The 26713-nt window shown below is 39.3% G+C and overlaps 1 protein-coding gene across 8 annotated transcripts in view; it reads right to left on the reverse strand.

Annotated features, from left to right (window-relative positions):
- The window catches only part of Hectd1 (HECT domain E3 ubiquitin protein ligase 1), an 88023-nt gene that overhangs the window by 19496 nt on the left and 41814 nt on the right, over positions 1-26713 (reverse strand). For 2 of the 8 annotated variants that reach the window (XM_085830362.1, XM_085830358.1), the window contains exons 17-28: positions 25488-25634; positions 23904-23998; positions 21982-22087; positions 15678-15812; positions 13864-14003; positions 13022-13345; positions 11291-11457; positions 11026-11202; positions 7154-7849; positions 5977-6198; positions 2348-2475; positions 894-1016 (exon numbers count right to left, since the gene is read on the reverse strand). In XM_085830362.1, coding sequence (XP_085686488.1) covers positions 894-1016; positions 2348-2475; positions 5977-6198; positions 7154-7849; positions 11026-11202; positions 11291-11457; positions 13022-13345; positions 13864-14003; positions 15678-15812; positions 21982-22087; positions 23904-23998; positions 25488-25634 — 2460 coding nt within the window. Of the gene's footprint in view, positions 1-893; positions 1017-2341; positions 2476-5976; positions 6199-7153; positions 7991-11025; positions 11203-11290; positions 11458-13021; positions 13346-13863; positions 14004-15677; positions 15813-21981; positions 22088-23903; positions 23999-25487; positions 25635-26713 lie in introns of all 8 variants that reach the window. The other 6 variants (XM_085830361.1, XM_085830357.1, XM_085830360.1 and 3 more) reach the window with 3 other exon arrangements.

Raw genomic sequence — 26713 nt, forward strand, 5'->3', positions numbered from 1 at the left:
CTTTGGACCAACACAGTGCAAAGAGAAAAGCAACTGTGCGACTCCAAGTTATCTCCTCTGATACACATGCACACTCAGTGGGGGCCTCGTTAAAGAATAAAAGTGTAGGAAAGAGATTTCTTTTTTGTTTTTTGTTTGTTTGTTTGTTTTTGTTTTTCGAGACAGGGTTTCTCTGTGTAGCCCTGGCTGTCCTGGAACTCACTTTATAGACCAGGCTGGCCTTGAACTTAGAAATCTGTCTGCCTCTGCCTCCCAAGTGCTGGGATTAAAGGCATGTGCCACCATGCCCGGCAAGAGATTTCTTTTTCTTTTTTTAAGATTAATGTATTTATTATATTGTAAGTACACTGTAGCTGACTTCAGACACACCAGAAGAGGGCATCAGATCTCATGACAGATGGTTGTGAGCCACCATGTGGGTGCTGGGATTTAAACTCAGGACCTTTGGAAGAACAGTCAGTGCTCTTAACTGCTGAGCCATCTCTCCAGCCCAAGGCAAGAGATTTCTTAATCAGAAAAAAAAAAAAAAAAAAAAAGAAAAAAGAAAAGAAAAAAGAAAAAGAAAAAAGAAAAGAAAGTAAGAAAGAAAAAAGACTACTACTACTTCATGAGAAACAGGAGAATTACTACGACTACTATAACCTCAGCTGTTCTCACATATGCTTATGTGTACTCAGAGACCAAGATGAAGCAGTTTCAAGTAAGAAAGTCCTGCTTGCATTGTAATTGTGGATTTTCTGTAAAGTGTAGAACCTAAGCATCAGGGGAAGTTGTTTTCTGTAACTGACAGCCCCCACCCCTACCCCTGTGGCACAATTATAGGCATTTTGGTTGATGCTTTCCTGAGAATGTAAGCCGTGTATGACAGACAGGCTGGAGATACTTGGGCTTACCTGTTCCCCGACAGGCCGGCTCCCTGCCCCAGAAGGGACCTGTGGGAGCTGGGAGGTGACGACATGGTGAGTTACGTCAGAGCGAGAGCCAGCTCGGCGCTGCAGGGAGGGACGTCTCAGAATCTAAGATAAAAAAACACCAAGAGACATATGTCTAATTATTTGATCTACACTCTTCAATCAGTCTAGCCCCCAAAAACTGTTACTTTAAAAATCTCTTTTAGTTAGGCAGTGCTGGAGCACGCCTTTAATCCCAGCACTCAGAAGGCTGCGGCAGGCGGATCTCAGGATTCCAGGAGAGTCAGGGCTACACAGATGAATAAATAAATAAATAAATATTAGGGGCTGGAGAGGTGGCTCAGAGGTTAAGAGCACTGACTGCTCTTCCAAAGATCCTGAGTTCAAATCCCAGCAACCACATGGTGGCTCACAACCATCCATAACGAGATCTATCACCCTCTTCTGGAGTGTCAAAAGATAGCTATAGTGTACTTACATACAATAAGTAGATAGATAAATAAATAAATAAAATAAAAGTTCCTTCACCGGTCATCTTCAGCAAAGATGGGGTATCTGGGGTTTTTAATTTGTTGTGTATTGAATATTACACTTCTCCATAAGAATATACTTAGGGTTTTTTCTTTCTTCACTATAGTAGAGATTGAACGCAGAGCCTTGTATCTGCTAAGTAAGTCTTCCACTACTGAGTTACACCTCCAGTCCTTTTAGTACAAACTTTATTCTGAGACCACATTTATTACATAGCCCAGTCTGGCCTGGATTTACTATGAATACCAGGCTGCCGTAAAATCTGTGATCTTCCTTCTTCAGGCAGGAAGTGCTGGGACTACAGTCGTATGTCATTGAAAATTTTAAAAATATATACTATGTATGTGTATGTGTGAGTACATATGTATGTACCTGGTGTATACATGGAGATCAGAGGACAAGCTGCATCGATCCAGTCTCTCTTTTCACTATGCGAGTCCCAGTTATTACTGAACTCAAGTCAGCAGGCATAGTGGCAATTGTTTTTACCCAGCGATCACTCTTATGGGCCCCAGGCGTACACCATTAAATGATACATACTACAAAGCATTTTTTAAAGCTCTTCATTTCACTAACTAAAATCTTTTGGCTTTTGTTTTGTTTTGTTTTATCAAGGCAGGGTTTCTCTGTGTAGCCCTGGCTGTCCTGGAACTCAGAAATCCACCTGCGTCTGCCGCCCAAGGACTGGGCTTAAAGGTGTGCGCCACCACGCCCGGCTGGCTCTCCTTTAAGACACCGTTTTACGCAGCCCAGACTAGCCTCAACATCCCAGGTACTGAGGCTGACCCTGAATTTTTAATCTCCCTGTCTCTACTTCCCAATCGCTGGGATTACTAGAGATACCACCATGCCTGGCTTTTACTATCCTACATTAGTGAAGGGAATGGAAGAGTCTCTACCATAACCTCCTCGTATTCTTGGTCCTCCTGATTGTCATCTTCATTCTCATCGTCTTCCTCGTCAGGCTCAGGCAAGTCCTCATCATCATCTAGTTCAGCTAAGAGAGTACTGGCACGGCAGCTATCGAGGAAATCTAGGATGGACAAAGCCAACAACATTTCAGTCAACAAAATCTATGAAAGGGCAACCATGTAGATGATGTTTAAAACAAAACAAAACAATCCCACCTGCACCCTCTGAGTATTACAAGAAGTACAATTTGGAGTCATTGATTTTATCTCCAGATACCTGCTGAGCATATACTGCATGCCCAGAACTGTTCCATCACATATATACCATTGAAAACAAAGCTAGAATGTCCAAATCTCTAAGAAACTGACAAAAGACAGAGGATTCAATAAATAAATAATATCTATAAACACTAGCTGTGATACAAGACCTTATGGAGACATACAGAATTAAAGCCAATCAAAAAGAATTAAGCTTAGACATGGCAAGTTATTTAATGATAATGACTACTTAAGAATAACATCTATTTGTTATGGAATAAGTATACAGTATCTTTTACATTATCCATATAATTCAATGCATAGCCAAGTTCTGTAATCTTGAATCCCCTTTATCTTCTTTCTTAAGCTATCCCCCCTAGTGAAGACTGGGTCATGCTACAGTGATGGTGCATACCTGTGACACAAGCATTCAGTAGGCTGAAGCAGAAAAATCATGAGTTCAAAGCTAGCCTGAACTATACAGTAAGATTCTCTTTAAAAATATATAACAAACAAACAAACAAAGAGGGCTGGAGAGATGGCTCAGCAGTCAAGAGTAATGACTGCTCTTCCAGAGACCCTGAGTTCAATTCCCAGCAACACAGTGGCTCCCAACCATCTGTAATGGGATTCAACACCCTTCTGGTATGTCTGAAGAGAATAATAGTGTACAGTGTACTCGTATACATAAAATAAATAAATCTCTAAATATAATAAAAAAAACAACGCAAGGACAATCAAGAAGGTTCCATGGGTCAAAAGTGCTTTCCACACAAGCCTGACAACATGAGCTCCACTCCCAGAACCCACAAGAGAAGGGGAAATTCGTCTCCTGGGAGTTGTCCTCTGACTTCTACATGCAGACATCATATACTCATAAAGAAAGACAATATAGAATAATTTTTAAATATGTCAAGTTTATATTGTTCAACATAAAGACATTAACAAGCTGCTCTTCATGAGAACAACAACAACAACAAAAAAGCCCCAACAGAATAATGAGAGTAAACAAGAGAAGTTTTCACTGGCTGTATAAGAGGAAACTCAATACTAGAACTAAACAAAGGTGAAAATACATTTTGATAAAGAACATCAGATTATCTATACTAATTTAGCAACTTGCATTTATAGACCTTTGAACAAAACCGTCTTTTAATCAAAATTGAGAAGAGTCATAATATTCTCCTTAACTGGTTTCAAAGGTAGACATGTTAACATTGTGAAGTCAGTGTGTGTCCTATAGTTACCGGTAAATCCCAGCATGCCTGGCAACAATGCTAGCATCAGTGCCATGTTTTACAATCAATGGTCTCTTAATTTAATAAAATACATCTTTAGCATATGTGAGGGGCTATCCTACAACTTACAATAGCTCTTATGAACATAATATGGCTGTACATAGCATAAACCCATTACAAGATTTTGGTTCAGGTTTTAAGGTTTACTCTTAGCTTCCTATAATAAAAATCTCTGATATGTTACAATTCACTTAAGTCATTTCCCCCACATCCCTTTTGTTATTAGTATACAAGAACAATAAAAGCTTTGAGAGCCAATGGTGGTACACACCTATAACCTTAGCTCTTGGGACTCTGCTGGCAGGAAGATCAAATATGCAAGGCTAGGGTGAACTACACAATGAAATTCTATCCTGAACAAAGAAACAAATCAGAAATGTCCCGAATTTCAAATATCTGAATGTGCCACAGAACTGACTACGTCTCTCCAAGAAGAAAGTTCACACTGCATTAACTCTATACCTGATGAAAGCTTTATAGACACTTATGCTACTCTCATCCTTCAAGCTAGCAGTCTTTCATGGTCCTTCAGTGTCAGGCACAAAGAAGAGGAATTTCATCACAGCCAACAGCCTCCACATTTTACTCCCTTTCACATGGCAAACTCACAGCCCTATTTAGATCACCACGGTCCAAAACTAAAGTGAAGAGCTGGAGAGATAGCTCAACAGTTGAGAGCACTTGTTCTTGCAAAGGACATGAGTTCAGTCCCCAGCAGTCATGCTGAGCAGATCACAATCACCTGTAACTCTAGTTTCTAGGGATCTGACGTCCTGTTCTGGATTCCAATACTCATATTCATATGTGCATACGTAAGCTCATCTTTGAAAGTATCAAAAATATTTTTTTGAAAGAACAGAGGGCAGAATATACAGTTAAAGGACAGAGGGCTCTCCTAACCTGTGAGTCCTGGGTTTGATTTCTAGTATTGCCAAAGGGGAGACAATAAACATGATCAAGGCTATGTGGTAAAAAATAAAAAATATTTCAACCCATCTTGACAGGAAGACAACTGTTTTGGAAGTAATTACTTTAAAGAACTAAACCGAAGGCAATCCACAGCAATACTAGGCTGTATATTTATGTTTATGAGAAAGAAAAAGTTGTAACTGTTCTACAAAGCATATAACTTATCACGATGACCCTATAGTGGAATATTTGGCAGTAATTCCAAATGTTGTAGAAACACATCAAACAATGGGATATATTTTCAAATACACTGAGTAAAAGAAATAGCTAAAGGACACAATTCCCTTTAGCTTAAACAAAAAAAAACCCATTCACACAGGTATGTACCTGATCAGGTTGAAAGGTAGATACTCTACATGTTTGTTTGTTTGTTTGTTTGTTTTTCGAGACAGGGTTTCTCTGTATAGCCCTGGCTGTCCTGGAGCTCACTTTGTAGACCAGGCTGGCCTCGAACTCAGAAATCTGCCTGCCTCTGCCTCCCGAGTGCTGGGATTAAAGGCGTGCGCCACCACGCCCGGCTCTACATGTTTTATTAATTTTTTTTTTCCTAAAAACCTGGGTCAGTAGGACCAACAACTACACTAACCCCTGAGCCATCTTCCTAGCCCTATAACCAGATAATTTTTTTAATCTTCTCTTCATCATGGAGTTTTTCCATTTTATACAGACATTATTTTATATAAAAGGTTGAAAATATGTAAGAATGGAGATGGTGTGCACACCTTTAATCCCAGCACTCAGGAGGCAGAGACAGGTGAATTTAAAGCCAGCCAGGTTTACATAGTAAGTTCTAGACCAGCTAAGGCTACAAAGTAAGACCTTACCTCAAACAGCCGGGCGTGGTGGCGCACGCCTTTAATCCCAGCACTCGGGAGGCAGAGGCAGGCGGATTTCTGAGTTCGAGGCCAGCCTGGTCTACAAAGTGAGTGCCAGGACAGCCAGGGCTACACAGAGAAACCCTGTCTCGAAAAACCAAAAAAAAAAAAAAAAAGACCTTACCTCAAATTCCATTCCTCATCAAGAATTCCAAGGAAAAAGCACCATGTTAAGGATGGATGGATGGATTGTATAGTTAATAAACTTTGATCTGTAACTTACCATATAAGGAATATTCTGCTTCCTGGCCTGTGTCACTCTCACTAGAAGTTGATGTGAGGCTGGTGGTTAAAGTATTACTTAATGATTGACCCACTGATAAAACTGTGGTTGCCGTAGCTACATTGCTGCTGCTCGTAACACTCGATGTTGACATTGTCACTGTTGATGTAGTACCAGGTGTGGTCAAATTAGGGAAACTCTGAGCACCCATAAGTGGAGAAGCTAAAAATAAAAATGAAGCAAATCAGTTAAATACGCAGTATTGAAGGAACCTAAAAAAAAAAAAAAAAAAAAAAAAAAAAAAAAAAACAAGATAAATATTTTTTTAATTTCATGAAATACATTAATAATGAGAACATTTCAGCAACAACTTTGGGAACCAAACTGAAAACCAACTAAAACTTAACTGTTTTAAAAACATAATTACCGCCGGGGAGTGGTGGCACACGCCTTTAATCCCAGCGCTTGGGAGGCAGAGGCAGGCGGATTTCTGAGTTCAAGGCCAGCCTGGTCTACAAAGTGAGTTCCAGGACAGCCAGGGCTACACAGAGAAACCCGGTCTTGAAAACCAAAAAAAAAAAAAAAAAAAGAGGGGCTGGTGAGATGGCTCAGTGGGTAAGAGCACCCGACTGCCCTTCCAAAGGTCCAGAGTTCAAATCCCAGCAACCACATGGTGGCTCACAACCATCCGTAATGAGATCTGGCGCCCTCTTCTGGAGTGTCTGAAGACAGCTACAGTGTACTTACATATAATAAATAAACAAATCTTAAAAGAAAAAAAAAGACCATAATTACCTTTTAAAGCCTAGCTTTCACAAAATATAAGCAACAGAATTAATTTTATTGTAATTTTATGGGAATCACTTGGCCCCATTAGTAACTTAAAATTAGAGTTAGGTAGCGTTTGGAAGCTAAAGTGAGTACAGGAGCTGAGTGAGAGGCGTGCCGTGGGAACGGTGCGATTTCACACTCACTGGTCAGCTAATCTGTCGTGTAGTTTTGTTTAGCCATCTCTTATAAAATGCAAGCTCCTCTCAACTCCTGAGCTACTGTAGATTCCTCAGACCTTGACTTCCCAGTTCCCAAGTGCTGCATCTCATGAGGGCAGTCTGTCTGACATGGCTAGCCTCAGCTCCCTCAGAGGAAGCACTGGACCCCAGAAGCAAAGCTCACTTACTTGCGGTGCTCATCACGTTCCTCCCCAAAGTGTTAGTGTTGTTGTCACTGCTGCTTCGGCTTAGGTTCATGTTGTTGGTGGCATTAGTCCGTGCTATGTTTGCCACTCTCCTGACAAAGCTCTCCAAGCTAGACGTCTCTCTTGAGGACAGGTTAGGTACACTCGCACTGGAGCTCATAGGGGCCCCGGCTGCCAACAGAGAGCTCACTGACAGTCTGTTACTTGCCGAAGAGCTAAGGGGTCGTTGTGAAGCTGCTTCCTTATTGGTTAATTCAGATACTGAACTAACATCAGGAGAGCTAACGCTAACAATCCCCATGGATATCGCACTAGACTCCCCAGGAGCTCGAACAGAACTATCAGGGCCTAACTTCCTTTCCGCATTTTCACTTCCCGTTTCCGCTGTTAGGGTGCTGGTGCTTGCACTGGAAGATGACCCTACTTCTGTTTGAGGGACGTTTTCAGCAGATGAAAGAACAACAATTGGTTCATGGACATCAGCTCCTGAAACTATACTGTGTTCCATTACAATTTCTGATCTCCGTTCCGTTTTGGTCGAACCCAAGCTGATGTCGCTGCTACTGGCCACGCTACACACAGAACTGCTGCTTCCTTTTCTACTTGAGGAGCCTGCAGCAGCAGACGTCTTGTCTGGACAGTTGTTTTTCACCAAGCTGCTCCATGATTGCGTTGTGCCTGAAACAGTGGATGAAACAGGTTTGGGTGATGCCACTGTATCAGGGTCGTACCCTGGTGCAAGCTTGAGGTCAAATTTTCCTTCTGCGCCCATACGGTAAGAGTTTGAGCCACCAGCATCCCAGGTGACATCAATCCAGCCTGGAAAGGGACAGGAGTTTGTGAGACCCAGCAGAAAGCAGAGAGGAGCGTTAGACAGTAGCTCCACAAACGGGATCAGCGTTTCATGGCGCTGTACTTCCCTCAATTGCTAACCAACAGGTTTGCCAACTAAAAGACAAGTTTTGAACTCAGATTAATTAAAATATTATTTGATACTATTATTAGTCTATCTGAAGGTCTATACTATTTAATTCTCACATAATAATATGAAGTATGCATTATATACGATGTTTCTGGGATATCTCTAAAATTCTTCCTTTTATTAGATTTATCTCTGGACAGCCCAAGACTGGAAAATTTTTTTCTTTTATCCAAGACAGGGTTTCTCTGTGTGGCCCTGGCTGTTCTGGAGCTCACTCTGTAGACCAGGCTAGTCAACTCAGAAATCTGCCTGCCTCTGCCTCCCAAGTGTCACCACCACCAGGCCAACTAGTGATATATAAAAACATTAAAAAGTGATTATTTACATCTATTCTGTTAAAAGGGAAAAAAAACTTTTAAAAATTGATGCTGAGGGCGAAATCTAAGGCCTGACATATACAGGCATCTACCACTAAACTGCATTTCCAACTACAGAAACAATATTAGTTATAAAAGAAAAAACCTGAGATTTCAACAAGTGAAGATTTTTGACCTGTTACACGTGACTATATGACTATATCAAATGTTTCTTCTTGAAAAAAGCACTAACCATTAATTTCAAAGGTTGGAATAAAATCTTAAAAATGACAGATAAAGCATGCTTATGTCACTTACAGAAATTTGAGATTACTAGCTCAAATAAAATACTAAGCTGGCATTTCACTTGTCTTCTCACAGTATAGTGGTTACTTGATTTTATGGTTTAGTTTACTAGGTTTGAGTATGCACAAAAACACCCGAGAAACAATTTAAAACAAGTTGAGTTCTTTGAGGATTTATATACCAAAGCTAGTAACAAATTAAAAGATATTGGATCTATACTTACATATGAAAAATGTTAGTTTTTTGAAAGGGGTAATAAAATTCCAAAACCCCCCAAAAAATAGTTGACTAAGAAGGAAGCTAATAGAAAGTTCAGTGTTACTTCAGTTAGAGGCTAACTCCCCAGGGGGAGACACACATTAAGAACTTTGACTTGGAAGTACACTGAGCTTGTATAGAGCTTAAGTAGATTTAAGCATCCCTGAGCACTTGACACGAAGTTCATGTGTATAAGGGGGCTCAGAGGAGCACTGAGCCGCCTGCACTTTATCTATTTATGAGTTATTTGAAAGGAAAACTGACTGCTTCAAGTCTGCATAAGCTTAGATAGTATATATATTGTAGATATAATATAAGCATATTATATATATTTTGTATTCGTATGCTGAAATAACTTTTGAAGAACCAACATTTAAGTTTCTCATTTGCTACAGAGGAAGTATAAGAAAAGGTTCAAAAATACATCCCAGTATCAAATAAAGTTGAGACTTGTATTGCATTGATACCAATATATACTCAAATTATCAATCTCTCTCGCTCTCTCCACACATACACACATATATATGTATATGAATATTATTAAATATAAATATGCATGTTTTACCCAGAAGACAAGTTAATGGTATTTTGCTTTGACCATTGCACAGATGAAGTTTAACAGAGTCCCTTTACAATTCTGTAGACTAAGGGGATAAACAGGTGGTTCTACCAACACAGAGGCTCTTCAGAAGAGCAATGGGTGTGTACCCGATGCAATGTGGGAATACACTAAAAAGTGCACCCCATTTATATTAGGTTTGAGAAAACTTTTTTTAAAAGGTAAAAACATTTACACCTAAATATAAAATATTCCTATGCTCCAAACATAGATAAAGATTCCTTATTGTGGGAAATGTATTTGAAAACTTAAAACTCTGACGTGTTTAAAGCTAAAACTGAATTTCAACATTTGGAGGATCAGAAACATGTAAGAATCAAACCCAGGGCTTGACATACATGGAGCCAGCCATCTACCAACTGAGCCAGAGTCCCAGGCCTGTAATTTTTATTATAGCTCCTTAAATATTAGCAAGTAAGAATATAAACATTTTACATTTTTAATGCTCAGTATAATTGGTAAGAAAGAACTACTATGATTCAAGCAAATCTCTTGCTACTAAGTAAACCCGTAAATGTTAAAAAGAAACAGCCAGGCAGCTGCAGTGGGAGTTAACAGCAGCTTATTATTTGGATAAGGACTTTTGCTAAAATCTATAGCACAAAGATTAAAATGAATTTACTTTCTTTGTACAATTAGCCCTACTACAGAACACAGTTTAAATTCCCTCCAGAGGCTGGTAGACTGTAATTGTCTACTACAGAACACAGTTTAAATTCCCTCCAGAGGCTGGTAGACTGTAACTGTCTACTACAGAACACAGTTTAAATTCCCTCCAGAGGCTGGTAGACTGTAATTGTCTACTAAGTGATCAAGAAACTACTCCTTATTCCTTGCTCTATAGAAAAATAACTGTGAACACGAATCCTTTCTCTTCTTTGTGTCTTTAGTACAATAAAGAGGCACTGCCTAAATCCTAAAACTACCAAGAAATTCCTATCAGGAATTGGTGGTAACTTGAGAACAATACACAAAGGAAAACGAGAAGAAGTGTATCTTGAAATACTTAATATTAGCTCCATAATCACTACAATATTAGCAAATAGATTCTAGTCAAAATCCAAAATTCTGTTTTAACTATTTATTCTAAGTCAATGAGTTGTTACTTTTTAGAAAGGGTCTCAACCATGAAGCTCTGGGTGGCCTGGACCCATTAGGTTGGCCTCGTACACAGAGATCCTGCCCCTGCCTCATACACAGAGATCCTGCCCCTGCCCCTGCCTCTGGGTGCTGAGATTACAGACAGATGCCACTACTTCCAGCTCTTTTCATTTTAATGTTCCGTCATTATCAGTTCTTATAAAAATGTCTGCTATTATTTATACAATTTACAAAGTATCCGAAGACGGAAGGAAGACACAGGGTTCAATACCAGGTTCTAACCACGACTCACCATTGTGCAGCTCGCCTGTGACTGTGCCTTCTCCCTGCGGGCTGCCATCCTGATCTCGCCACTTCCAATCAAGGCCTCTGATAACACGTGCTCCTGGAACCATGTACTTGAGGACCTGAGAGCGCACCAGGCGCCTCTGCCTTCTAAGATTAGCTTCTGCTTCTTTAGCTGCTTTCCCTGGGAGATCAGAATTAGAGAAATATAAACCAAGTCACTTTACTAAACAGTTGTAGAAAGCTGGGAAGGCCTCAAGTCCTTTCATTACCTAGCTGGTCTTCGCACACGCCATTCACAGTGCCATAGAGTTCAAAGCCGGAGAGCGAGAGGTAATGCGTCTGTCCACTGGCGTTCTTCCCCATCTGCTTCAGCCGAACATGCCGCCACCCTTGTTTTTCATCTTTCGCTGGGTCAAGGGGCCATGTTGCAGTTGACCTGTAAATGCATTAGACAGAAAGTGTTTTAAAATGATTTTTTTTAAAAATTACATGAAAAAAGATAGTGCAAGAACATTTTTATACAATAACAAACTTTAGAAAAAAGAACATAGCCTTAATTGTCACTTAAAATTTGATCACAAAAATTAGAAAAACTAGGCAGTATTTCATGCCTTTAATCCCAGCACCCAGGAAACAGAGGCAGATAGAGATGGCTATAAATTCAAGGCCAGCCTGGAATACAGACTGAGTTCCAGACAGTCGAGGGCTACATAGTAAGACTGTATCTCCAAAAACAAACAAAACAAATTGTTTACAAACCTGAATAAAACATTAAATATGAAAATTTAAAGATATTTAGTTTATTTACAGTGCCAAATGATTTGGTTAATACAAAAGGATCCTGTTTAAAAGGAAAAGAAGTACTTTAAAAATGAAATTTCTTTGTAAATTCTTGACATTTTAAATGTATTAAAACTTTTAACTTTAAAACTTAAAATCTTTGAGCACTAATCCTAATGATAATACCACTACCTTTCATGCTATATCAAATATGGAAATCAATTTAGAAGAAATTTTTAAAAAATCTAATTGTGCTCAGCCAATCACAAGTTTTCTGTTCAACTCTTAGTAGCACACATACAAAATTCATACCTACACTTACAGAAAAAAAATAGGAATTCATAAAAATAAGATATTCTTCAGTTAGCCATACCGCTACAATAACTACTGGTAGTAAGTTGAACATCTGTTCATCTTATTACATGATATGATGATTACATAAGTGTGGGGAGCATTTATCGCTTTCCTTACATTTGTGTGCTATATAGTTCTCATAAAGTGCTTACACAAATACGGTCAGCTTTTTATCAAAATGTAACCTAAACTCTATAAAAGACATTCTATTTTTTTTTTTAATTTCTATTTTTATTGTAAGACACATTTTTAAGCATGTTTTGGCTGAATGTAAAGTGCACTATGTGCATGCAGTATCCTCAGAGGCCAGAAGAGGGCAGCAGATCCCGGAAAAACACTGTTATCTGCTGCCAAGTGGGGTCTGGGAACCAGACCCCAGGTTCCCTGAAGAGCAGTGAGAGCTCTTTACCTCTGAGCTATCCTTTCAGCTGCTTTTTGTGTGTGTGTGTGTGTGTGTGTGTGTGTGTGTGTGTGGTATGTGTGGTATGTATGTGGTATGTGTGTGTGGTGTGTCTGAACATGTACAAGGGAGCACCTGTCCAAGGACACATACCTGTTAAAGAACAACTTGTAGGAGTTGGCTCTGTCCACCATATGGATTCTGAGGCTCAAACTCAGGTTATCAGTCTGGCAACAAAAGGCTTTACTCCACAGACCCTGACTGGCCTCCAATCTGATTTTTTTCATACTTTCAGTAAAGCCAGTATTTCAAACTTCCAATGTCTAAACTATATATCAAGTAATTTGTTTTTAGAAAAATATCTTAACATTAAAAAAAAAAAAACAGAACTCTACAATATACAATCATAAAAAGAAACAAGGCTCTTTACTGATTTTCCCCAATTTTCAAAGACTCCTCAACTAACCCTGGTTCATTGAGACTGCAGTCATCAACATGGGTATACAAAGAAGTCCAGTTCTGTCCATCTTTGGATACCTGGAAAACCCAATTTCTCAGTGCAGACCTTCCATAGCCACGAGCATGACGAAGTGTGTATGCTGAAGGTATTACCCAGACACCCAGATCTATGGCAAACCAGGCATTTTTATCATCATTGCTGTGACAATTTAAAGCTGAATTATCTCGACTTAGTATGTCCTCCAAGCGGCCATAGGGCAGATTCCTTCCTTCTGATGATGTGACGACTACAAGTCCATAAGCTGCAGGATTTACCCATTCATACGCAGTTCTGCACAGAAATAAACAGTTTAATTAAAACAAAAACAGAAAATGAGAAGAAATCTCATTTTCTTAAAGGCAATCTGCATTTGTTCGTATTAGTTTTTAATTCCAAATTATAAACTGAGAATGGTCGTCCACTTCTTTAGCCAAGCATATGGAAAGCAACCAGAACTTCAAAATCACCCTTAGCTATTTAGCAAGCTGAAGGCCAGCCTGTGGTATAATCTTAAATTTAACACATAAGATAAAGTTCCTTGCCAGGCAGTGGTGGTGCACGCCTTTAATCCCTGCACTTGGGAGGCAGAGGCAGGCAGATTTCTGAGTTCGAGGCCAGCCTGGTCTACAAAGTGAGGTCCAGGACAGCCAGGGCTACACAGAGAAACACTGTCTCGAAAAAAAACAAAACAAACAAAACAGATAAAGTTCCTTAAGTGGAAGGATGTTCAGTGAACATCTAATCATTTCACTAAAGAAACCTTTTCCCAGTTAAGCACTGTCACTTTAGCTTAATGAAATTTAGCTTACTTTGCATTTGTTCCAATCCAGTAAATGATTCCATTCTCATCAAAGTCATGTTGGTGCCGGAATATAAAATTTTGGCCTTCTCTTAATTTTCGAACAAAAACGAATGAGGATCGGTCAAAGTCGTACCACTGCTTTGCCACCTAAATAAAGTAAACACAGAAGGCTTTCCTCTTAAGAACTCCATTTTAAACAACATTGAGCCACCCTTTCTCTCCTTTTCCAAGTCAATTGTGTTATGACATAATCACCTAGCTAAGAGTGATTCACCTGAAGACTATACAAAACAATAAGGTGTCCCATAACCAAAGAGCCTCGCTATCAGAAACAGTTTGCTTGTGTCTGTTTGGCTTTGTTGCAGTGCTGGAGAAGCACCCCAGGATTTTACATGTGCTACAAACAGTATCAGTGAAACACACTTCTATCAGAGTATTTCTCACATACTTTAATAGAAAAATTGCCTTGTTTATAAAATGACATCATTATAGTAAACTAAAACATTTTCTATTATCACTGGTCTTCAAATTCCTTTAAAGCTACATAATATTCAAATTGAGAAGTAACTGTCATAATTCTCTATTAAAATAAAAACTTGGGTGCAGTGATTCAGATGTGTAATTTATTGCTCTTTCTTTTTATTTATTTATTCATTTATTTATTTACTTATTTTAAACTCCAGATTTCATTCCTCTCCCAGTCCACCCGCCAACTGTTTCACATCCCATACCTCCTCCCTGCCCTCCTTTCTCCGCGAGGATGCCCCCACCCCCTATTTCCCAGCCCACTAGACCTCTAAACTCCTTGGGGCCTCCAGCCTCTGGAGGGTTAGGTGTGTTTTCCTCTGTCTAAACCCAGACGCCGCAGTCCTCTGCTGTACATGTGTTGGGGGCCTCATATCAGTTGGTGTATGCTGCCTGGTTGGTGATCTAGTGTCTGAGACATCTCAGGGATCCAGGCTAATTGAGACTGCTGGTCCTCCCACATGGTGGCCCTCCTCCTCAGCTTTTCCCTAATTCAACCCCAGGGGACAGAAGCTTCCGTCCATTGATTGGGTGCAAATATCTGCATCTGACTCTTTCAGCTGCTTGCTGGATTTTCCAGAGTGTAGTCATGTTAGGTCCCTTTTTTGAGCACTCCATAGCCTCAATAGTGTCAGGTCTTGGGGCCTCCCCTCCACTTTGGGCCTGTCATTCGACCTTCCTGTCCTCAGGCAATTTATTGCTTTTTCAATACAACATTTTAAGATGGGAATGGTGGTCTCTGTAAGCCCAGCAGGTGGAGGTGAAACAGGAGGACCAGGGAGTTCAAAAACAGCTCAGCTGCACCCCTGGCTATAACACACGGTCTCCAAACAATGTAATGTTAATATTTTCTTGATTGAAGAAGATTGCCTATGCCTGTAAGTAGCTATACCTTTATTGAATGGTACTAAGATTTTTGTCTACTATTTCAATATTAAATGAACATTAATAAAAATCTTTATGTTGAGGATGTTGTTAAGACATGTTCTCTTTTTTTTCTTTTTTCTTTTGTTTTTTTTTTGTTTTTTTTGTTTTTTTCAAGACAGAGTTTTTCTGTGTAGCCCTGGCTGTCCTGGAACTCACTTTGTAGACCAGGCTGGCCTCGAACTCAGAAATCCGCCTGCCTCTGCCTCCCAAGTGCTGGGATTAAAGGCGTGCGCCACCACGTGTTTTCTAAAACAGATTTCTAAAAGTAGCATTACCATAACTCTGGATACACATTTATGTGACTTTCCTACAAAGGGTCAAAGTAATGGAGAAGGTCTATCTCACAAAGCCCTGCCACACGGAGCTCACCATTTTCAGCAGATACTGTTCCAGAGACTCAACTGTAGCTAAGGGCTCCATCTTCAGCATCCTGCCTGTCCGGTCTATTAATGCAGTTTCACCAGGTGCACGTTCCAACCGAAAGCGTAATCTTCTTGTAAGTATCTACACAAAAACCATCAACATTCTTCAGAGAAGACCTTGTTTTGTTATCATTGTAAAAATTACTCACCAATATAAACACCAACAATTGAGATTTGTTATAATGTATAGCCACAATAAACCAGGATAAAACCAATGAATGCGGTGGCATATCTGCAATATCAACAGTTGAGAGAATGAGGCAGGAGAATTGCCACAAGTTTGAGGGCAGCCTGGGTGACCTGCAAAACCTGGCCTCAAAAATAAGGAATTAAAACAAGTACATGTTTCTACGTGTCTTGTAAAAAAGTTCAATGACAGACATTGATTATAAGGAAACAAGCTAACTTGTTAGAATTTTCAAACTTTAAATATACATGCTCTAAGTAAAATTACAAAGTACTTTCTCAGATGAGCCAGGAGTGGTGGGACACCCCTTTAATCCTAGTGCTAGGGAGGCAGAAGCAGATGAATATCTATGCGTGTGAGGCCAGCCTCACCTGCACACTGGGTTCCAAGACAGCCATACTGAGACCCTACTCCACCCCCCAAAGAACAAAAATAAATAAATGAGGGGGCTGGAGAGATGGCTCAGCAGTTAAGAGCACTGACTGCTCTTCCAGAGGTCCTGAGTTCAATTCCCAGCAACCACATGGTGGCATCTGTAATGAGATCCGATGCCCTCTTCCGGTGTGTCTGAAAAGAGCTGCAGTGTACTTACATATAAATAAATAAATCTTAAAATAAACAAATAAATGAAATGCTTTCACAGAAATATATAGCTTGTAAGCCATAAATTAGTTAAATTACTTTAAGTATCTAATTGACTTGTTCCTTTGAAGCCACAACATATATAATGAACCTTTCATAATTTGTGAATCTATTTACTTACTGATTTGTGTGTGCGTGTGTGTTTAAGTGTACATCTACACAAGCAGGAATCAAGAGAACAATCCACAGGCGTCAGCCTCACCCTTCACCATGTTGGTTCTAAGAATCAGGCTTGGTGGCAAGTACTCACTGGCTGTAAAAGTCAGCTTTTAGGCTGTTATCTTTTTAAATATTCTTACACTTTGTTTATGTAGCTGGGGTAGAGTAGGAAACAACTGTGGAAATCAGTTCTTTCCTTTAATCACATGGGTGCTGGGGATCAAACTCAGGTCCTCAGGCTTGGTTACTGTCAGCTAACTTACATTACATTATAGAACATAGACTCACATGAGAGGAGAGCCTCCACTAAGAGGTCTAGATCAGTGTGTCCTGTAGACTTGTCTTAATTGATATAGAAGATCCAGCCAAGATGTGGGCAGCCCCATTTTGAGAGTAAAGAAAGCTACCTGACTGAACAAGCAATCAGGCAGCACGGGCACATTCGCTCTGCTCCTAACTGTGATGTGACTTGTCTCAAGCTCCTGCTTCTGTGACTTCCCCACAATGGTGGACTGTTGTGGTGGTTTGAATATACTTGGCCCAGAGAATGGCACTGTTAGATGTGGCCTTGTTGAAGGAAATGTATGACAGTGGGGGTAGGCTTTGTGACCCTCTTCCTAGCTGCCTAGAGGACAGTCCTCTTCTGGCTGCAGTTGGATCAGGATATAGAAAACTCAGGTCCTTTTCTATCACCATGTCTGCCTTGCTTCCTACCTTGATGATAATGGACTGAACCTCTGAACCTGTTAAGCCAGCCTTAATTAAATGTTGTCCTTTATGACAGTTACCTGGGACATGGTATCTTTTCACAGCAATGGAAACCCTAAAACAGCTATAATCTGGAATTGTAGTTAGTTAACCCCCTTTCCCACTAATTTGCTTTTAATTAGTATACTATATCACAGCAACAGAAATGAATATGATAGCCAGGCGTGGTGGTGCACACCTTTAATCCCAGCACTCGGGAGGCAGAGGCAGGTGGATTTCTGAGTTCTGAGGCCAGCCTGGTTTACAAAGTGAGTTCCAGGACAGCCAAGGCTACACAGAGAAACCCTGTCTTGAAATATCAAAAAAACAAAACAAAACAAAAAACACCCCCCCCCAAAAAAGAAATGAATAAGATACTGGGCTCTAATAAAGTTAAAAATGCAAGATAATTTTTCATCTGATACACTTTAGCATGTAATGGATTTCAGTAAGCTTTATTTCTACATAATCTTTTTTTTTTAATTTTTAAAAAAAGATTTATTTATTTATTCTATGTAAGTACACTGTAGCTGTCTTCAGACACTCCAGAAGAGGGCGTCAGATCTCATTACGGATGGTTGTGAGCCACCATGTGGTTGCTGGGATTTGAACTCAGGACCTTTGGAAGAACAGTCAGTGCTCTTACCTGCTGAGCCATCTCGCCAGCCCCTACATAATCTTAATTCCTACAGAAACACTGCTAAATATTTACTTAGGCATTTGGCACATTTGACCTTGCTTCTTTGGATTTTTACACAACTTTCTGAAATGAAAATGTACAAAAGGCTAGGGATATGGTTCAGCCAGCAGACTACCTGTCCTGGGTTCAGTCCCAGCCCCACAGAAGCCTAACACATCGGCTCACAATTATCATCCCAATACTTGGGAGGTAGAAGGAAGACTGAGAGTTCAAGGTCATCTTTATCTACATTAAGGAGTTCAAGGCCAGCCTGGGTTACAGGAAACCCTGTCTCAAAAAACAAACAAACCAACAAAAACATAAGAATAAAAATAAGAATAAGAATAAAAGACACTGGGAGGCTGAAGAGGGACCCAGCCTTTAAGAGCACTTTCTGTTCTTCCCGAAAGACCAGGATGTTTCCCTCAACTACATGCAGCTAGCTGACAACCTCATCTTCCATTCCAGAGTCAGGGGATCCAATACCCTCCTCTGGCTTCCGCGGGCATCAGACATACACACGGTATACTTAGGTGCAGACATAATACTTATACACATAAGAATTTTTTGTTTGTTTTTTTATCTCCAATTTTTTATTAGGTATTTACTTCATTTACATTTCAAATGCTATCCTTTAAGTCCCCTATACCCTCCCCCCACCCTTCTGTGTTTGCCAGGCACTGGCATAGCCTCACAAGAGACAGCTATATCAGGGTCCCTTCAGCAAAATCTTGCTGGCGTATGTAATAGTGTCTGCGATTGGTGGCTATTACACAGAAGAATTTAAAAAAAATATTTACTTATGTATATGAGTACACTGTTACTCTCTTCAGACACACCAGAAGATCCCATTACAGCCACCATGTGGTTGCTGGGAATTGAACTCAAGACCTCTGGAAGAGCAGTCAGTGCTCTTAACCACTGAGGTATCTCTCCAGCCCAAGAATTGTTTTGAAGACATTAGCAATCCTACATAGATTCGAGGAAGTGAATTCCTTGTCTGAGCTATCCTTCAATTTACTCAAGGATAAAGCCAAAAATCAATTGATCAGTATCTTTGTTCTGTAAACTGTCTGCCTGACACACAAAGTAGCCCTCCCCATCTTTCTCAGTACGTCTATAATCACAGAGACTCCCTGAATGGAGAGCTCTGGACTCTAAGCTGGAGTCACGTGGCATTAGTAACTCGGGTGAGATTTCTTGTTTGGTTTTTGGTTGGTTAGGTTTGGTTTTCCTTTTTTTTTGTTTTGCTTTGCTTTTTGAAATAGGATCTTGCTATGTAACAAGAAAGATTAGGCAGTTACAAAAACTTCACTCGCACTGAGTAGACACTGCTTTGGCAAAGTAAATACTTAGCTGATAATTAAATGCTAAATTTAAAAGAAACTATTCTACACACTGTAACAATTTCATATAGAATAAGTTAAATAAAAGCACAACTTACTAAAGCAGGGTCTTCTAGGCAATACTAACTTAATCCACAGAGTATGTGGTATAGATTCATAGAGTATGTGGTATAGATCGAGGCTGGGATATCAGCAGTGAAATGTGGTTTTGTGGTTGTTCTGGGGTTTTTGTTTTGTTTTGTTTTGCCATATTTAGATCTTGGCACTAGCAAAAGAATAGAATCAATGATTGGGATATATCATATCTCTAGGTATATATGTCTAAAACCAGGCTATGATTAATAAGAACAAAAAGGTTTCTGAAAGCTCTAACTAACGATACAGAAAGTTAAAAGGAGGCTGAGCATGGTGACACATCTATAAAGCAAACATCTGATGATGAAGACAGGAGGATCGAGAGTTCAAAGCACTCAAGAGGCTCCATCAAGCTCTCATCCTTCATCAAAGGAACATATTTTTGCAGTGGTCAGAGGTTAATACAAAGAACCACAAGTGATCAAGGTCCCCAAATGGGACATCAATTTTCACTCCCAGCCAAGGCTCAGTAAACACCGAGGAGCAGAGGTAGAAAAGAGTATGTAAAAGCCAGCAGTCAGGAAGAACTAGTAAAAGATGTTCCTGGACATGGCAGCAGTTATACTCATGAACTGTCAACAACTGTGGTTGCCTCCATAACATCCCCACGAGATCAATCTAGTCAACCCTGCAGCATGGAGTGAGAGCTTACAAGGTCCCACGCCTAGCTGGGAAACTCCAGACTCTCAAGAGCAGGGCTGCTGGAAGTCTGCCCATGTTATAGTGGACAGCTCTATAGCACATTCATGTAGATAAACCTAACTCTTCTCAGTAGGGTTTATATCTATATATGATATGAAATCGGGGAGACGGAGGAAGGGCTCCAGGAGGAGTTGTAAGGGGAGGTGAAGAAGACACATTTGATCAAAATTAAATGAAATAATGTATGAAGTGTAAAAAAAAAAAAAATCTAATATGATGTTTTAAAGAGTTTAATTGGAGGCTAGGCAAGGGAGGAGGCACACATCTTTAATACTAGCACTAGGCAGAGGTAGGTGGATCTCTGAGTTTCAAGGCCAGCTTTGCCTACAAAGTGAGTTCCAGGACAGCCAGGGCTACACAGAGAAACTAAGAACAAATGAAAACATGTAATTTGCACCCACTGGGAGAACTGAGGGTCATTCCCAGCTGAGCAGTGAGTTGGAAGAATCGCTGACAGCACGAGACCCAGAGCCTTCGTTACAGAGAGTGGAACTTACTGTCACTTTTCTTTTTCTCTATCTCAGCACAGATATCCAGAGAAGAGAGGGGAGAGAAACTAGAGTGTAAGTGTGTTAAGTAGAACTCTGGCAGGTGATTAATGCACCGGTACAGTCCTCAGGAACTAGTTAGAAGTCAGAAAGAAGGGTGAACATGGTGGCTCATGGCTGTATTCCCATAATTAGAGAGCAAAGAGGCAAGTGAACTCTTTCAGCTCCAGGTTAGCCAGGACCATAGAGTGAGAAACCTTGTCTCAACAAGAACGAACAACAACAACAAAAGATAAAAACCTACTAGAGCTTGTTCTTTTTTTTTTTTTTTTAAGCATGTGAACACATGGTATAAAGAAGCCATAAACTAGACACCAAATCTACTGATGCTGCTATATACAAATGCCCAGGCTCCAAAACTGTATCTGGTATCTGTTTTTTCTTATAACAGTGCAACTGAACTAAGACTAAACCAAACTTATAATTTGAATCTTTTTTTTTTTTTTTTTTGTTTTTCGAGACAGGGTTTCTCTGTATAGTCCTGGCTGTCCTGGAACTCACTTTGTAGACCAGGCTGGCCTCGAACTCAGAAATCTGCCTGCTTCTGCCTCCCCAGTGCTGGGATTAAAGGCGTGCGCCACCACGCCCGGCTATAATTTGAATCTTTTAACTTGATTTTTCAACTTAAAAAATAGTCTATAAAATATATCTTACTTACAATGTTTATTAAATGTAATATAATTATACCATCTAATACCATACAAGACAGATTTGAAATAACACATATAGTGCCATTTTAAAAGTCAATTTAAAAAATAGAATGGGCTAGAGATGGTTCAATAGCTAAGAGCATTTGTTCTAATTCCCATCACCCACATGACAGCCCACAACCACCTCTGATCCTGGTTCTGGGAGATGTGGCACCATCTTCTTGCCTCCTCTGGTTCTGCATACATGTGATGTGTTTAAATGAAGCCAGAACATTCATAAATCCTTCCTAAGAAATCATAAATCCTTCCTAAGAAATCAAGTAGCATTTAAAGTAGAATCTTAAAGATTAAAATGAAAATTGTCCTTAATCCAACAGGAAAGTCTTGTTACATAAAAGTAAAGCCTATCACTGCTCTTACACACTTGGTTGTGACAGCTCTGTTTCTCACACTCACCTGGAGGTTATACGTGGATCCTGGTGTGTCATATAAATGGAGAGGTAGGCGTTCAATTGATTCTAGTACAGCTATTAACTTTCGAATTAATGCAACTGCTGGTCTGCTATAAAGACAAAAGTAAGAGCTTTTATGTAACTCATGTAAATGTTCATGTGCAAGTCTCAGTCACCAACTTCCTATGACCCCTGCTTTCTTAGATAGGGTGCATTAGACACCTCCCGTCCTTACATTTGTTTGTGTGACCAATAAAGAGGTCAGAGAACAACTTGCAGGCGTGGTTTTCTCCTTTCACCATGTGAATTTCTGGGATTGAACTCGGATCACATAGACCTAGCAACTTCTGAGTGGTCCAAGACACTCTCCTAACTCAAATTTCCTTCATTTAATAATAAAATATTTGGGCTGGAGGAATGGCTCAGTAGCTAAGAGTATTTCTGCTCTCATAGAGGGCCGGAGTTTGGTTCCTAGCACCCACACCAGGGAGCTCCTAACCACCCGTACCACCAACTGCAGTGGATCTGATGCCCTCTTCTGGCCTTTGAGGGTAGTAGTGCCTGTGCTTATACACACCCACAAACTGACACACACTTAAAAAGTAAAAGTAAAATTTAAGAAAAGACTAAAATATTCTAAATTTCATAATAAAATTTTCAATTGTATATTAAGTATATGTTTTATTTTCATATTTAGACAGCTATAATATTTGTTATATTTAGTATGGTTTTTTTCTTTTTTTTTTCCTTTGGGGATATGTGGTCACAGTCCCTGGAACTTGCTCTGTAGCCCTGGTAACTCATGAATGCTTCTGCTTCTGCCTACTTAGTGCAAGCATGACATACATGTTGCCGCTATACCTGGCTTAATATAGAAATATTTAAATTAATTGTTGTCCCCAAAGATATAATGTACACGCAGTAAAAGTCGCTCATTGTTAGAAGAAATTCTACCACATTCAAAAGTAGGAAAAATGGTGCAGTGAACTGTCATCAATCAGAACCACAGCTTACCCAGTCTGCTGCTAATGGCCAAGCTACTTTTAGACCCAAGCAGACTCGTTTCATTTTATTTTGCAGAAAATGATAGTGTGCGATTTCTTCCAAAGGTATTTTAACTATATGTCTGTACAGTAGGATTAAGTATCCCTGCCACAGCTAAAGAACTAACAATTACCACTTAATGTCCAACATTTAGCCAATGCTCAAATTTTCTTTCCTTTATCTTCTTTTTTCAAGAGATTAAGACAGGAATTCTTTATTTAGCTTAGGTTGGTCTTAAACTCAATCTACCTGCCACCATCTCCCCAGGCATAGGACTACAGGTGTGTGTCACACCCAGCTTTATGTCATTGTGAAACAAATGCTTAACTATGTAGTCTAGGCTGCTGAAAATATTACATAGTTTGACTGTATCTTAAACAGCTATGTATTTTAAATGATCAGCTGAAGTCCTGGCAAACATGTTTTACTTTCTTCTATTAGACTGAAAATTTTTAAATTTTATATTTATCAAAATATAAATAAGCCGGGCGTGGTGGCGCACGCCTTTAATCCCAGCACTCGGGAGGCAGAGGCAGGCGGATTTCTGAGTTCGAGGCCAGCCTGGTCTACAAAGTGAGCTCCAGGACAGCCAGAGCTATAAAGAGAAACCCTGTCTCGAAAAACCAAAAAAAAAAAAAAAAAAATTCCCTGTGTGTATATAAACACAGACTTATTTAAAGGACATATATCAAGTATATGAACATGACAAGTATCAAAGTAAAAGAAATTTGGGGTTCATTTTTGTTTTGGGCACTAGGTATTAAATCCAAGCATTTCATATAACAAGCATAGACAAGCATGTGACAAGCATGTGGTGAGCAGGTAACAAGCACGTGACAAGGTGACAGCATGCCGGATGGCTGCACATTCCTGTCTCTTTACCTCTCATCATCTTCACTTTCACTAAAGGCTGTTTTGAAGACATTTATTCTTTCTACCAGTTGACTACAATCTTGCTTCATATCCAAATCTATACTCTAAAGAAAAACAAAAAGCAGGTCAAAGCGTATTTATTGATTTTACTGTCAATTAGTAGATGCTTATAGAAACATGAGCATTATAAAATTATCATAAACGAGGAAAATACCTAATAAAAAAATAAATTAAAAAAAATAAATAAATAAATAAAATTATCAAGACAGTCTCAGTAAACTCATTAATCATTCGATCTTTAAATTAAAAAGGCACAAAGCGTCCTGTGCGCTGAGGAGGCGGGCCGACATGCACGTGTTTCTCTTCACTAACGTTAACTGTGCAAGCTTATACCAGTGTTTCCCAAAGAAGGCCAGTGACTTCAACTAAACGAGAATCAATTCATTTCCATTTTTACTGTACTAGTTTAATGAGTTTAAGTGAAAGAAATAAAAACCATGGTTTAATAGATATTAATAAATGATATATTATCAATTATTATTATAATTTCAGTAAATAGAAAATAATACAACTGGCAAACCAGGAATGTAAGACCCATTGAAGTTAAAGATTTTCAGAAAATTCAAACTTTATCAACAAATACAAATCTAAGAATTAAAAATTAAAGTGAGGTCCTGGTGGTGGTGGCACAAGTCATTATCCTAGCATTTTGGAGGGAGAGGCAAGTACATCTCTCAGGTCCAGGCCAGCCTGGCTTACAGCGTGAGTTTCAGGACAGCCAGCAATACACAGAGAAATTCTGTCTTAAAAAAACAAAAGAAAGAATGAATTTTGGTAAAGGGGCTGGAGACTGACGTTCTTCCAGAACCTAGATTCTATTCCCAGCACCAACAACCCTGCTCACATCGGCCTGTAACTCCAGTTTCAGGGGATCCAATGCTCTCTTGTGGCCTGCATGGGCACTGCATACATGTGGTACTCACACATGCAGGCAAAAACCCATACACATAAAATAATTTTAAAATTTCAAGTTAAAAAAAGAAATCAAAATTGCAAGTAGAACTGACATAAGAAGTTTTTCTAGCCGGGTGTGGTGGCACACGCCTTTAATCCCAGCACTCGGGAGGCAGAGGCAGGTGAATTTCTGAGTTCGAGGCCAGCCTGGTCTACAGAGTGAGTTCCAGGACAGCCAGGGCTACCCAGAGAAACCCTGTCTTGAAAAACCAAAAAATAAAAATAAAAAAAATAAATAAAGATAAAGTTTTTCTTTACTGAAATAAGGGAAGATATTTTTAAAAAACATATTTACAGTAGATCAAGTGTAAAAGAAATATATGATTATTAATAAATAGTTACATTATATTTTCTAACACTGTCTTACAAAGTAGTTTTATGAGTATGATTTAAGAACTAAGGTACTCTATATTTTATGTAACCTCTGAGGAAATTAGAGAACTAAATGTTCAATCTTAGGATAAAAAAGTAATTAGAAATATTAAATTTACTTAGTATTAAAATGTTGCATGAATAAACACTTACAATCACCTTTGGGACTTGATTCTGTTTTTGCTTTGTAGTCCTAAATACACTTACATTGTTGAGAACAGTAAGAAGTGCTTGGACTAAACCACTACTACACATTTCATACGGTGAAATCGTGTTCTCATCCTTCAGAAGGACAATTAGGTTTTCTAAGGCTGTCTTCATTAAGTCTCGCCAAGTGTTTTCACCTTCGATACACTAAAAGAAAAAATAAAAACAATGTAAAACTACACAGTCCTTAAGAAAATGACATATAGGGCCGGGCGTGGTGGCGCACGCCTTTAATCCCAGCACTTGGGAGGCAGAGGCAGGCGGATTTCTGAGTTCGAGGCCAGCCTGGTCTACAGAGTGAGTTCCAGGACAGCCAGGACTACACAGAGAAACCCTGTCTCGAAAAACCAAAAAAAAAAAGAAAAAAAAAAAAAAAAGAAAATGACATATAACAACCAAGCCATGGAAATTGAATAATATAACACTAGATTAAAAGCTCCTATTACTGAAGCAAATTATTTTGAATAGGTCAGCAATATTTGTTTGTAAAAAACATGCGGTAAATATTTTAGAGGGTTTTTTAAAAAGTATTTTAATTATGTGGAGAATAGGGGAAACACTGTATGCTTCGGCCTATAGAGACCCAGAGCATCAAATCTCTCAATATCTAAAATTACAGGTGGTTGTGAGCCACCCAATTTGTATGCTAAGAACCAAACTGAGGTCTTCTACAAAAGCAATGTATACTTTTAACCACTGAGCTATCTCTCCAGCCCTACTATTTTAGGTTACATTAAGTTACATAATTTCTGTGTAGTCCTGCTGTACTATATATATATATATATATATATATATATATATATATATAGCACTTCTATTAAGCCTTGCTTATTACAATACTGCTAAGCACTCACAGAAAATATGAAGATGAATAAGCATCGTATGTACAATAAAACGAATTCAACAAAGCTAACATCTGATCTTCATATAACTGTCATGTATCATGAAAGCCCCTTTTTTAAAACATAAAACTTGTGGTCTAGAGAGATGGCTCTGGTTTAGAGCACCTATTGTTCTTGCAGAGAACCTGGGTTCACTTCCCAGCATGTACATGGTGGCTCACAACCATCCCTAACTCCAATTCCAGGAAACCCTATGGCCACTTCTGACCTCTGCTGGAATCTACACACACGAAGGTAGACACTCATACACATAAAACAAAAATATCTTTTAAACACCATAAACATAAAAACTCTTCCTGCCTCACACAACCACACTAAACTTAG

The sequence above is a fragment of the Mus caroli genome, unplaced genomic scaffold (assembly GCF_978045245.1).
Source record: "Mus caroli unplaced genomic scaffold, Mus_caroli_1 scaffold_14, whole genome shotgun sequence".
Lineage (NCBI taxonomy): Eukaryota > Metazoa > Chordata > Mammalia > Rodentia > Muridae > Mus > Mus caroli.